Raw genomic sequence first — 13917 nt, 5'->3', positions numbered from 1 at the left:
AAAAGGAGAGGCTACCATCTGATAACGTTGTTATTGTCATCACCACCACTGTCATCACTTATCTCTATACCTGCCTCATTAACATGCTTAACATGTTTTTTATGTCTTTTGGATAGAAGAAATGCTCATAGCACTTTTCAAGAGAGCAGCAATGAGTACCAACCTGTGCTCTGTTGAATAATCCTGCTGGCAGATATTCAAATTGGTACAACATCTTAGTTTCCCTGAAACCAGGCTGGCTGTCAATGTCTGGCCATTGAAACTGAAAAAAGTGAATAAGCCAATGGAGATTTCGGCAGCACACTACTTGAAAACAATCTTGCAGATCAACTAATATTTCAAAATAAGCTTTGATCTTTCAAAGAAACTGGCAACATATACTAATAATCATCACAGAGAAATAGCAAAAAGAATGATACAGGGTTCGATAAAAAGCTTTGACGCTATAATTACACAATGATTGCTGACACAGTGAGGCTACGAATCCTTTCACTCAGGTTACCCCTGGACCCTTCGGTAGTTTCGCCCAGCCCCATTGTTATCAGTGGTGAGCATGGACCTTTTTACTGGAAGTTGCGGTATCCAGGTTGAACCCCTTTTCAAACAAAACTTGGTGCAACCATATTATTGCTTTATGGCAAAGTTGGACCTTCAAAGAGGAAAACAGGGGTGGCAGAGTTCCGTGTGCATATATTTGTATGAACCTGTACATTGTTGTAAAAGTACAAGAAGTAGTTCCCATTACAGTTTGTGTAGCTAGCGTTCATAAGATACTGTTTTATACATACAGATATAGTTATATGAATATTCATATTTGTTAATTTGTCATTTATCGCAAGGTTTGCATACTTCTACCACACTCATTAATACACTTTGTAAATGAATACTATTACGCCCCTTTTTCCCTTATGTCCCTGCTCCCATCAGAGAACTTTTTGAAGTACTAGATTAATGTTTGACAGAGTTACCTCTGGTTCTTTCTCCGGTAATAGACATGGTACAACATTAACTGGTTTATCAGTGAGTGGAAAGGTCAGGTCAAACTCCTCAGTTAATCTCAACAGCCATTCATGTAAATCAGAATCATAGCTACTCCATACTTCTGCAATATCCTTGTGAAGTAGATTGCCATCCTATAAAATAGAAAAATAAAGAGCTCTTTTTAGGAATATATGCAGGTCAGATGTATCTGCAGAAATACTCATGTTCAACGCAATGATATAAGATGAAAAACAATGAATTCTGTCACCTTTCTCATCACAGTATATTAGCACACAGTTACAAACATTCTGATTTCTATGCTTTGTTTTGAAACTAGAATATATGTGAGACTTGTACATATTTAATGATTGGCTGAATTTGATCATCACAGTGATGGTGAGTGATATTAATTAATGAGGCAAAAGTGAATTATCTGCATTTGGTGACCAGGCATTCAACATTTAAAGAGGTAGATGGGTTACCAGTCGGTAATCCACACGTAAAGTGATTGCAGAGTCAATTTCCTTTCTAAAATTGAGAAATGAGAAGGTAGACAGTACGTAACAACAGAGGGTAAAATTGCGCACATTTCTTGGGGGTACTGATTTGGGTTCCCGCATGGTTCGATGGTCAAAATACAACTGCCATGAGCTGAGTATTGTTATGGCTTGATTTTGTGGCAGATCATGCCAACAAAGAAAATTGACACAAGAATAAGTCTGTGCATTCTTTTTTTCTTTAAAACCTCTAAAAAGGTACGCTTACATGGATGCAAAAAGCATGCAGACTTCACTTACTTTGGCCATAGATGGTAGAAGTGTCCTGTTTAAGTCATTTTATACATGAGTTTTATACCCTTTTAAGTCTTTTTTTATACATGAGTTTTTATTAGTTGATATGTTTTTAACCATTTCATGATTTTTTAATACAAGCTGTTACTTTTATTGAGCATTTTTATTGTTGTAACTTTTCCCTTATTTTAATGTCAAGCGCATTGAGATATTTAAATAATGTAATGCGCTATATCAGAAGTAAAGATTATGATTATGATTATTACACTTTTAGCCTAACATATAGGTAGCAAGAATTCAGGCCTGAATTGATTCAAATAAGATCATACCTTAATGGCTGACTCATGTACAGAGACAACACACGCCATGACATCAACTATCCACTGCGGATTGATAACAACCCTGTCTTTCAAATACTCATTGTCAAAATGCTGCAATGACCCAAGGTCATGAAGAAACTGTACAGCCTGAGTGATCTGAAAAAAAACATGTGAGACTTTGGCAATTTCTCAAACATTTATAGTCTTTTCGTTCATTTTCCTGCAGTAAAACAGTACAAAATTGAATAATTGGATCAAAAACACACAGAAAAAACTAGTGCCACTCATCTATAAATTTGATGGTCTTGAAGTTCTTTATCCTTTAAGGCTTCATGGTGGGCAACATCACCTGTTTTATATTTTCAGCCAAAGGAGACACGTCCTCTCTCCCGTTAGAGAAATTTTCACAAAAAATTACACTACATGTAGAACTCAATATTCATGTTGTGAACAGCTACTTATTAAGGAGAGGTTAACTGTTATCAATTTAAATTAGAGTGCCATCATCAGTTCATACCAAGACTCAATCTTAAGTCTTACCTCTGTGTCGTCATAGATAGCCACCTCCATTGCCATCTTGCGCACTGTTTTCCACGGCAACAGACTTGTATTTTTCCTCTGCCTGATAATGAAACAAACACAGCAAAATTATCTCCCTGCCAAACAACCTAGCACCACTATAAGAGGGTCATGACTAATTCACTATACATTGTAAAAAATTACATACAAGGATTGTAATCTTAGGATTCTGCATTTGTTCCAGGTATATATAATTCAACAACATGCATGCTTTTAATTAGGTTTTAAAAGAACAAATTTTCTGCTCCCGTTGAAAAAATATGCACACACACACACACACACACACACACACACACACAGGTAGGCAGAAAGCAAACAGGTTAGAAAATACTGACAAAACCCAATTTATAAATTTCTGATCCAGTTTTCTCCCCATTGCAAGTTTCATCTCAGCATTTTAATTAACTTACGCAATAATTTGTTTTTCGAAGTTCAGCCATACTTGTGGTATTCTCTCTCCCATGTATTTCTCCTGTAGTGTGACTGTCAGAAGATTTGTCTGCAATTCTCGTACGCCCTAGAGCAGAACAGAATAGAAGTGGGCAAGGCATATTCAAATTATAGTGTATTAACTATGTATTGGGCTTTTCACAAAAAACAAGCATAAGTGACTCACAACAAGTCATCATTGATGACACAGTCTCTACAAAGACTGATGAATGAAACAAATCGACATGATGTGTACCTTATAGTGTACTTTTGTTGAAAGAAATTGGCCGATGCATGACTGAGATGTCTGGGTGAACGGCCAGACAAACATCACAAAATGGCTGTCTGATGGCCATACTGGATGAGATCAAACACCAAACTGACAAGCATATTCTATCCAATAATGAATTGTCACTGTACCAAGATTTAAAAAATGAGGAAAATGACCAAAAATTCAGCAAAAATACAAAATTAAAGATATCTTCACGATATACATAAAACTGTATAGGTCCACCTAAGGTACTTGCATATTAATTTTCAAAGCAATCAAAGCAGCGGTTCTTGAGTTCGTATGTTTTGGCCATTTTCACATTTTTATGCTCATTTGCAAAATATCGGCAGTGCAAACTTCATTTGAACAAAGTCCCATCTACAGTCCAAGATGCACATCCACAAACCAAATACCAAGCTGAAACGTGAAGCGGTTCACGAGGTTTTGATGTTGAAAGACATATTATATCTATATACATATACACATACATACAGACACCATCAACTGCAGCTTAAATGATACCTCACATTGGTACACCAAATGTGAACTAAATATTGGCCAATACCGGTTTGAGATATCTGTGTGAATAGACACATGAATATATCAAAATACCAGATTGGTCACCATATTTGATCGTATAAATAAACAAATTGATGTGCATATGTAAGCCACAGTACATTATCCGTTCACCAAGATAGATAGAAATTGGTTCAGGCATGTCTTACCAGTGAGAACAGACAAACACACATAGCCAAATGGCCACAGAGCAGCCACATCTGGTCGTAAAAAAAAATGAAACAACGTTCATATGCATGTCACAGTAACCTTGTGCCAAGTTTGAAAGAAATTGCCTCTGCCATGTCTGAGATCTCAGCAGGATCGACGGACACACAGACCCACTGATGGGTACTGCCCAATCTGCAAGTCTCCCTAAGACTTTGTCCGTAGGGACTGAGAAAAGAATTGTTATACTGGTTGTTTTCTTTTTGAAATGGGTTGAAGTAAAGTAAAGTAAAATAAAGTAAAGGCTAGCATACCTGGCCAGTGACAGAACTAACTAGAAAGAATCCTGCAATCTGTGGATATCGTCTCTTTAGTTCTTCTTCAGGAACTTCAACCTTGGCGACCTGACAAAAGACAGCGCACATACAGCAGGTAAATAATTTTAATCACATGTTGGATTACTAGAATTACAAAAATGTGAAATTTGATTTTGTAAAAGATTTCTCTCACCTGATCTGCATGGGTTCCGACAACAAAGATGGGAGCTTTGGGTGCATGGACTGCGATGGAACTCAGCCAGAAATCTAATCCGGAATGTTCTACTCCAAGGCGAGTGTTCCAAAGCAACAGATACACTGCTCGGTTGGACAGAAAAAACTGTGGAATGAAAATTGTACATGTATTGCACATGTTATTTTTGTAAACAAACTTCAGAAATGATATGATATGTATTACCCTTTAAAATATTAAATCTTGAAATTCCTGGTGAATTAATCCCCAAAAGTGCAATTTCCAGAATAAACTTGATATAATGATTGTGTCTACTTTTTTCAGGTTCTTTCAATATAGTACAGTATAAAAATTTGGTCTTTTTAAGCTTCAAGTTTTTTTGAATGACTGAAAGTGAATTCTTACAAAAGTTGTCATCCTTATACATTAAAGTTTTTGATCAGAAGTACACAATATATGTTTGTAATATGAGGCTGTTTTATATTACATCAATACCATAAACCATACATGAGGTCACAAGTTCATTTGTACCATCCAATACATGGTGGAGTGCAATGGGCAGAGCTAATGGTTAAGTGCATACTGTATTATAAAGTATTACATGCTACTCTTACATAGTTTTCACTTTAAATGTTTGGTTTATTGCAAATGACAATCACATGCTGTATTTCGATGTAAGACAAAACTCCGATAAAAGATCAAACAATTTCCATCGTTGAATGGCACATTGATATATTTAAATCACTATTTTGCAGTTTATTGACTTTTTGTGCATCTAAAACTCAGATTTTCTAAGTATGTAAAACATGCAGTTTGAAGTTTGTTCAATCCCAAAGTTGTATAGTTGAAAATAGTTCCGGTTCACTTTCAGTCAAATGATGACAATGCTGCCAGAGATATCATCAGTGAGTTACCATTGAATTCTATGGAGCGTGCAACATTCGATATACTAGGCATGTCATAAATATTGTTATATATCTACATCTGTAACCTATGGAGTTTCATCGTACAGTAAGTTTTGGTATAAAAGACGTGGAGTCCAAGAACATTGACACTGAGTTCAATAACTTTTGGTGTTATTAGATGCTATTTGACCTTTGACCTCCCACTGTTTATGTAAACACTGGGAAAACAAGACAGGATTTCACAATTTTTTCAAAAATATGCTTGTAACAATCACTAAGACTAAGTCATACAGTGAATGATGGTCCATGGTTGAAAACTTGTGAATTAACATAAAGTTATGCTGCTGAATTAGAATTTTTCCCTGTGCACTGCACTGCGCAGGTTACATTTTCATTCTGTATACTCTTTAAGCTGACACCCTCACCGCCTTCATAATCTGCATGTGATCCTGTGATGCAGTGTAAATTAGGGCATTTTCAAAACATGACACTTTCAACTTTTTTTGTAAAATTAGAAAACATGAATAATAATATCTATTGCAAAATACTGGTATATACGTCCTCATACATTGTACTCTTTGGTGATGTCTGAGATACGACAATACCGCTGCTGTACAATGTACACTGACGTTTTGTGAATAACTTCATAGTATTTTCATGATAACATTATTGTTCATCTTAAATTTGATTGGAATCATAGGGGCTGTGTTGTGCCCGTATGCCTACAAGAGCATGTTTTGCTTGCAATAATGAAAGGGCTTTGGTTAGGGATCACGCCTCTGACAGAGTGTGTAACCACACATACAGAAGACAATGCAAATCCTGATCTTGGCAATCGTCAAATGAGTCCCTCGAACCACCAACAGTGAATGCACCGAGGTATATCTGCCAGAGGCAATGTGCTTGTAGCAATCAGTAACAGTAAAAATTATTGAACAAACGCTCTGTACTGATTTTTTAGCACATGCCAAATTTCTCTAATTGTCAACAACAGACCTACAATGATGTGTCTGTTTATAATCATGCAATGATCACACTCTATATTTTCTTCAGCTTGCTGATGATAACCTTAATGTTGTCTGTGATATGTATCAACAGTCTAACAGTCAACTTGCTGCTTTAATTGTTCTGGCTTCAAAAGTCACGCAGTACGACAGCATACATCCATTGTGAAAAGCATCATTAGCTTTTCAAAGAAAATTCAATTTTTATTCTGATAGCACTATTCTTGGTTACCTGATGTGTGTTGTAATAGACAGTCTGGCCTGCAAAGTCCCACACACTGTAGGTGAGAGTATCCTCCGGTGTTTTCACTGTCCATGATGTGATATCAATACCATCTGTGATTTGTTCACCGTACGTGGCATCCGTGTAGAAATAACCACTCATCAAGGCACGAACAAGACTGACAAAAGATAAACACAAATAAGTAGTATGTTTTCTTTGTTTTGTTTTGTTTTTATTTATAAATACTTTAAACAGCAGTGCTGGCCACTTGTGATAATGTTGTGTGGCGAACAATTTTGATTTCTCTACCAGCCTCTCCACCACAACTACAACAGACTTTCACATTACACAGATGAAGTCGCTATTCAAAAATGAAGGTATTGCGACACACTGGGAAAAGGAAGTATTGCATAGGGTAGAGTACAGTAATGGGGTAATCAATGTCAACTCCCACCTCAGGGCATAAGGGGGATTTGGAAATTAGTCATATGAAATTTTTCAAATGCCCCATCCCCTGGGGCAAGACAATGTGGAAAATCCCCAATTAAAACAAGTAAATCCACTACATTTCCCCGATCCCAATGGGTAGGGCATTCATTAATTCTGCTCTTGTCCGTGAAAGTGACAAGAAAAAATCAATATGAGGCAATTGCCCCACCCCCGTCGGGTATAGTTTCATGGCAAGCATGGTCTAATCCCCCACATTTGTCCCGTATCGCCCAAGGTGGGGTCCCCAGGGATTACATTGACTGCTGCATAAAGGTTCAGAAAAACGTGAAAAAATGAGCACCATACTTTGTTTGCTCTTCAATACACTATGAACTGACTAACATGAAGTAAATCTTCAAAGTCAGAGTTGAAGATATCGATTGCCTGATGTAGATGCATGGTATTAACTAGGACGGGGTCATGACTCAGATCTCCCTTGATGGAAGTGCACAAGTCCTGACATCAAAACAACAGTTATATCAAGGGTTCTCCAACAAGAATGCATGCATCTCTCACCTTGTCTTTCCAGCACCTCCCAATCCAACCATCATTAGTTTGGTTCTCTTACATTCCACAGATCCCGACAAGAGCCTCTTCAGGTACGCGTAGGTCGGACCAAAGCCTCGTCCGATGATCTCTCTGGGTGGTGTCCTCAGATTTGGACAGTGGCCTAGATGAAGGGCTGTGGCCAAACAAAGCGATGACAGAAATGATCAAAATTATAATGGCCTATGACAGATTTAATTGTATGCAGAATAGAAAATTTCACGCATATACATTGCAGACTAGTGATTACAAAGCTTCGTTGCCTTCAACGCAGAGCTTCGAAAGAAAAAAATTACACAGTTCATGAAAAGACTGTAACACAGCCTTGTAGAATGAAAGAAGGTGTCATTTATAAAATATAAGTCAGTGTGTTTTTAATATCGAACTTGCTGAGAGTCAATGGGACCCCACAGCCATTAGCTGCATACAATATCCCAAAATTTGATTTCAATTTAATATTTATTTTATTTATTCAGCTTTGACATAAAGTCAGGATGAGTCGCACAGGTGACTAACACCTATACAAAAGCAACCCTCCACAAAAACACACATGTAACAAGTTACATATACAAAATTAAAAACAGAAAAGACAAACGCAGAATAAAACAGTCATAAAAAAATACAAGAAATTTCCAAACAGAACAAAAAAACAGAGAAATTAACAGAGACGGCAATTTTTACAGTGGCACTTTCCCACCCAAGTACAAGTGTTATCAGGATAAAAATTGAGTATTTTAGAAACTTTTGACAATAAAACTGACATTATCAGTATTTTCCATTTCTAGCAAAACTATTTTATTTAACCTATTCTTTGGTTTAACCTATTCAGGGTGAAAAATCTGATGAGAAGGGGACATCATCACTTCAAACTTTACAGTTTCACAATGAAACTTTGGTTTAAGTCTGTTGTTGGCTTTGGCAAAATTTGACCTCTACAAACGAAGGTGAAGTTGAAAGGGTTTAAATAGTCTGTGTTGTAATTTAACCCTTTCACCACCATGGTTTGTCCCAAATCCATTGTTTTCTATGGTAAAGTTGGACCAGTATACAGGGAACTGGGGGTTAAAGGGTTAAATTGGAATGGGTGTGTACAGGAGTTTGACCTGAATTAAGCAGCAGAAGAACAACCAGATGTTCCTTAAGGTAGAATGTGACTAGGGGACAGATATTTGGACTCTTAAACTTTTACAATATTCTTTTAGCCTACCACTTGTGAAAGTGGTAGGCTCAAGTGGTAAAGTGGTAGCTCATTTTGAAGTATATAGAGTAAAATGAGTATTTACTAGCTTAGTTTTGTGAAAATAATGAACTTTATTTTCCCCTATAGAGATAACATAGGGATGGCAGCCATTTTGAATTTCAAATATCGGTATATTGGGTAATTTGTTTCTCTAGTACCAAAATTTGAAGATGACCCCTGATTTCATTCTTGATTTTGTAGGAGAATAGTTAAGATTGCTTGAGGAACGTTTGAACAAAAATTTAGGTCTTTCATTTTTGAGGTACAAACTACCTTAAAACACTATTAAACAAAAGATGTTTCCTGTGATTCCAGATGTTTCCTGAGATTCCAGCTCTGGATTGTGTTCAATGCTGAATGACTCCACCTCAAAGTTAACCTCAGTAGTAAAAATTTAGCCTTTGCAGTTGCTAGGATATACATAAAACTATGAATAACCATCATCATAAATACAGAAAGCACCAAGCCAGACATTGGCTTTATAGTACTTAGGATTATATGGTATTAAAAATGCTACAGGATATCTATAAGAGGAGTGGGAGGCCTGAACTGCAATTTTCTATTTAAGGTACCAGTAGAATGCACTTTGGGGACAGATATTCGGACTCTCAAACTTTACAATTCTTTTCTTAGACTAGTATACCACTTATGGGGGTTCATTTTAAAGCTCTTGGTGTAAGTAAAAATTTTCACCATCTTAGTTTCTTTCAAATATTGAAAATAATGTTTTTCTCCATGCAGTTAACACAGGGATGGCGGCCATTTTCAATTTCAAATATCAGTAAATCTTGGGTAAATTGTTTCTCTAGTACCAAAATTTTTACAGTGACCCTCCCGATTTTGATTCCTGATTTTCAAAGAATATGGCTGAAAGATTCCTTGAGGAAAATTTGGACAAAAGTTTAAGTCTTTCACTTTCGAGATGCACAATACCTAAAATAGTCACCTTTGAGGGGCAGGCCTCCGAGTTCACCAGACAGAGATTCCAGCACTGGATTGTGTTCAATGCTGAATGTTTCCAAGCTCTTTATTCCTTTAATGTGATCCGGAACTTTCCTGATTGCTTGGTAATCCAACTTGAGCATCTTCACATTGGAAAGCTTGAACAGCGGTGCTGGTACGCCACCATATTCAGAATCTGTCAGAATTACGGAGGAATATTACGGTATGTCAAAAAATCAGAGTCAGAATTTTGAAGAATGTGAATACAAAATTTTGCAGTACATCCTAATACAGGGACAATGGCAGTAACTTTGGAATAAGATTTTCAATATTTTTGTTATAGAAAACAAGTACAGATGTACATATTGTTCCTTTCCCCATAAGTTTATGCAAATGAAAGATATCAGTAAAACTGTCGCTAAATCCATTGTATAAAGTATGCAATATATTGATGATCAATAAATTCTAGTCTGCACTAAATTTAAATAATCGATAGTAACGTGGGATATTATGTGCATATACAGGCCATGTTGATATGTTTAAATCTCTACATTTTGATATTATTTTGTGAGTACAAACACAAAGTGTATTTATGAACAATACAAATATAATTGACAAGTACATAAAAATTGCAGCAATTATTTGAGATTTGAGGAGTGTAGTTTTCTACAGTTATTGTAGTCGTTCACTGATTTTCACATGCTGCTGATGTTCCTCAATGCACTTGATGTGTCTCTTTAACCATATATGGATATATGCAAATTTTCACTGACAGACTATTCAACTTGAATACGTACGTGAACACTCATAACATGACACCTTTCTTAGCTCTCTGTCTTCTTATGTGAGGATGCTTTGATAAATTGCCAGGGATTACCTACCGGCTGTTTCATTCATTCCCAGCCTGGGAAACATCAGGAATATCTTAGCATTCAGTGCTGTCACTTCCTTTGATGTCAATACGCCATTGTGGTCAATATCTACTTCCAGAAATAGATCATGGCGTTGCTGTAATGATAAAACAATTCAAATATTCATGTGTGTGTTTTTTTTCCTTGTCAATGATTCTTGTTTGAGATGAAAAGATTGCACTGGTACTAATAGGATTATGAAGTCTGATAAAAATGAAAAATTTGCCAAAATCATTAAAGTCAGTATACAGATTTGAAGAGCCGTCACTAGAGGGCGCTCTCTGCTGGTGACAGTGCAGCCAGTCATGAGAAAGGAAAATGCAGAGAGCTCCCTACTGCAATGGATCTCGCAGTCTAGAGGAGTGATATCATAAGAAAATTGTTTACATCTCACAGAATTGTAATAAAAGATCCTTCACTTGGGATGCTTCCTGTACCTGACACAGGGTATCCATATCAGAAGGGAAAACATATGGAATGCTGTCACGTTATGAATCATTAGATTTGATACAGGGTTTAAATGATCTCTTGGAGTTACACTACTGCCCTGTTCAATCCCCAATTCCTTGTAAACAGTCCTGCAATCACTGTTGATAACAAGCGATGCCGGTTAAACCATGGTGATTATAAAAGGGCTCAGCTGGCTTCAAGGCTTTAATATAAACATCTCAAAAATTTATGGAACACAACATAAATAAAATGCCTATCAAACGTAGTCTTTATCAATGATGTGAATGAAGGAAACCGAAATTCATAGTAGATCTGAGGACATGGATGAACTTTACCTTGGCGCTGATAGTTTTCAAAGCTGGCATTGACTCAAAGTATTCACCAAAAGCCTCCCTGGTGAAAACTGCTTTCTGACCTATCTCAGGGACCCATGGGATACCTCGCAGGTCAATTTTCTCAAGCTCAGTCAATTCTCCAAGACTATCTGGCAGCCTATGAACAAATTGAAAACAACAATAGTTATGTATTCCCAAGATTTTGACCATCTTATTTTCAGCACAAACTTAACAATATTTTTAGTAGATGACTGGACATAAATGTAGAAGAACACGTCATCAGACATAAGATATGCTTGATTATTATTTGGGCTGATTTGCATAAATTTGCATAAATTTCAATTTTTGTTCCCGTCCAACTTACAATTGTTTATAATGCTAAAGGGTAAACCCAACCAATATTTTTTCTTGGGTTCATAAATTACTAAAAATTGAACGAATCTTTGCAAAAAGTGATTTTGAACAAATTATGCTGTGTTATATGCAATGTCCCCTTCATTCAAGCTTTAATATACTATGAGACACTTACTTGCTGATCAAATTCCCCTTAAGTTGAATTTCCTTTAGCTCTTTCATGTTTCCAATGTCTTCTGGAAGTTCTGTTATGAGAGTGTTCATTGCCTTGAGCTGCTTCAGCTTGGTGAATTTTCCCATGCTTTTAGGGAGAGATTTCAGGGGGTTGTAGCCCACCTGTAACAGCTGAAATACCGCAAATGACAGAGATTGCATGTTATTACAACTCACGTAATATCCAGTTACTGTGATTGGCTGAATCTCACTCACATGATATAGAGCAGAAAGTGATAAAGCATGATATAGCCCTGTCGTGTGCGCTGATGTTACCTTGTTGCATGCACTGATATGGCACATCAAAGAGTTCTGGTCTATACCAAGCATTGTTTCTGTGCGTACCTCATCATCCAATATATTCCCTGGGTATTTTCTGTATAGTATTGGCTTTGAAAAGGTACAAGAAGTGTGTGCTCGACTTGAATTGAGCACATTATGTGAGAAAGCTTAAACAACACGGTCTCCATTTGTCAATGTTATTTTATGTTGACCTTCAACTTCATGGAGTATTGCGATCAAGCAACAAATTGGATATTTCTCATGATTCTGCGCAGTTTCCAAAGCAAAAGTGTTTGTTCGGTGTAATAAAATTATAGGAGATGCTAGCATAGGCAAGATCATGATTTGTTGCCTGCCCTCGGGCTGGTGCTAATGAGAGTACCGGTAATATTGATACCCTCACTTCAGCCATCATGAGCATTAGCCCTTGGGTGGGCAACAAATTATGATGCATCTTGCCCTTGTTAGTGTGTGCTATGATTAAACTGTTAATCACTATTATTACACATTTCTTGAAAAGAAACATTAATACACACAATGCTGCACAATGGCTGCAATAACATTTTCATGATTCAAGATCAGTTGAGGTTGGTAGGCAGAAATAGATTTTGTTTGTTACAGTGTGTACAAGTACACAGCGCTTACCGACAAAAGTCATCACATTGATACATAACACTCACTGAGAGACCAAAATCAATATCTAATTCCCTACAACAAGTTCTATGGCATCATATTCAACTCAGTGAAAGGTTGTACTCAGATGTATTTCACATGACTTATCCATCATCACAGATACCTAAGTCTAACTTTGAATGCTTTTATAGTAGTTTTCCCCCTTGTGCTTTGTGAAGATAGATCAAATAAGATACAGACACAAGAAAAATTCAGGGTTCTCCACAAAGGAGATTTTGAGTGGTGGGCCACCTGCATGGCCTTTTTTAAGCATTCTATTCAGATGGTAATAACAATACCAAAGAATACATTTTCACGACAAAAGAATATGCCAATCATATATGTTATGTAAATTGGCCGTCCCGTTGCTTTGCTAAGTTGTGGAGAACACTGAGACTGCTCAGAAAATACATCATACAATCTTAGCTCAGAAGAAGATAGACTCTTTGTAGAGAAATTGAACAACTCAGTCTAAATGGCTTCGAGGAGAATGTCTTTTGATGTTGTGTTCCTATTGTATAAATTGTGTACATTACAAATCTTTTCTTTTTCATTGAATTTAAAATCCATGTGAGCACTTTAGTTCCTTTGAAATATCGTCAGAAATATGCCTTTTATAAGACAGAACGCACCCTGGCAACAGATATTCAAACTATAATTGTTCCAACACTTTGACAATTTGCTGCCTTTGAGAAGTCATATTGAAAGTTGACGAGTAAATAAAGTTCCCACTTTCTTGTCTTTGTG

General features: G+C 36.6%; 2 protein-coding genes across 4 annotated transcripts in view; one reads left to right on the top strand and one right to left on the bottom strand.

Moving 5' to 3' along the window:
• Positions 1-13917, top strand: part of LOC139115517 (leucine-rich repeat protein SHOC-2-like) — a 63796-nt gene that overhangs the window by 4715 nt on the left and 45164 nt on the right. The window lies entirely within an intron of this gene.
• LOC139115515 (uncharacterized) overlaps positions 1-13917 on the bottom strand; it is a 79926-nt gene that overhangs the window by 30705 nt on the left and 35304 nt on the right. For all 3 annotated transcript variants that reach the window (XM_070677667.1, XM_070677666.1, XM_070677668.1), the window contains exons 26-38: positions 12179-12348; positions 11650-11806; positions 10835-10961; positions 9958-10149; positions 7742-7907; positions 6746-6914; positions 4605-4751; positions 4409-4498; positions 3082-3188; positions 2633-2714; positions 2102-2248; positions 969-1133; positions 164-262 (exon numbers count right to left, since the gene is read on the bottom strand). In XM_070677667.1, coding sequence (XP_070533768.1) covers positions 164-262; positions 969-1133; positions 2102-2248; positions 2633-2714; positions 3082-3188; positions 4409-4498; positions 4605-4751; positions 6746-6914; positions 7742-7907; positions 9958-10149; positions 10835-10961; positions 11650-11806; positions 12179-12348 — 1818 coding nt within the window. The remainder of the gene's footprint in view (positions 1-163; positions 263-968; positions 1134-2101; positions 2249-2632; positions 2715-3081; positions 3189-4408; positions 4499-4604; positions 4752-6745; positions 6915-7741; positions 7908-9957; positions 10150-10834; positions 10962-11649; positions 11807-12178; positions 12349-13917) is intronic.

This window comes from Ptychodera flava, chromosome 17, assembly GCF_041260155.1.
Source record: "Ptychodera flava strain L36383 chromosome 17, AS_Pfla_20210202, whole genome shotgun sequence".
Lineage (NCBI taxonomy): Eukaryota > Metazoa > Hemichordata > Enteropneusta > Ptychoderidae > Ptychodera > Ptychodera flava.
Note: the sequence above shows the minus strand (reverse complement) of the source record. Positions and strands in the feature narration are given on the sequence as shown.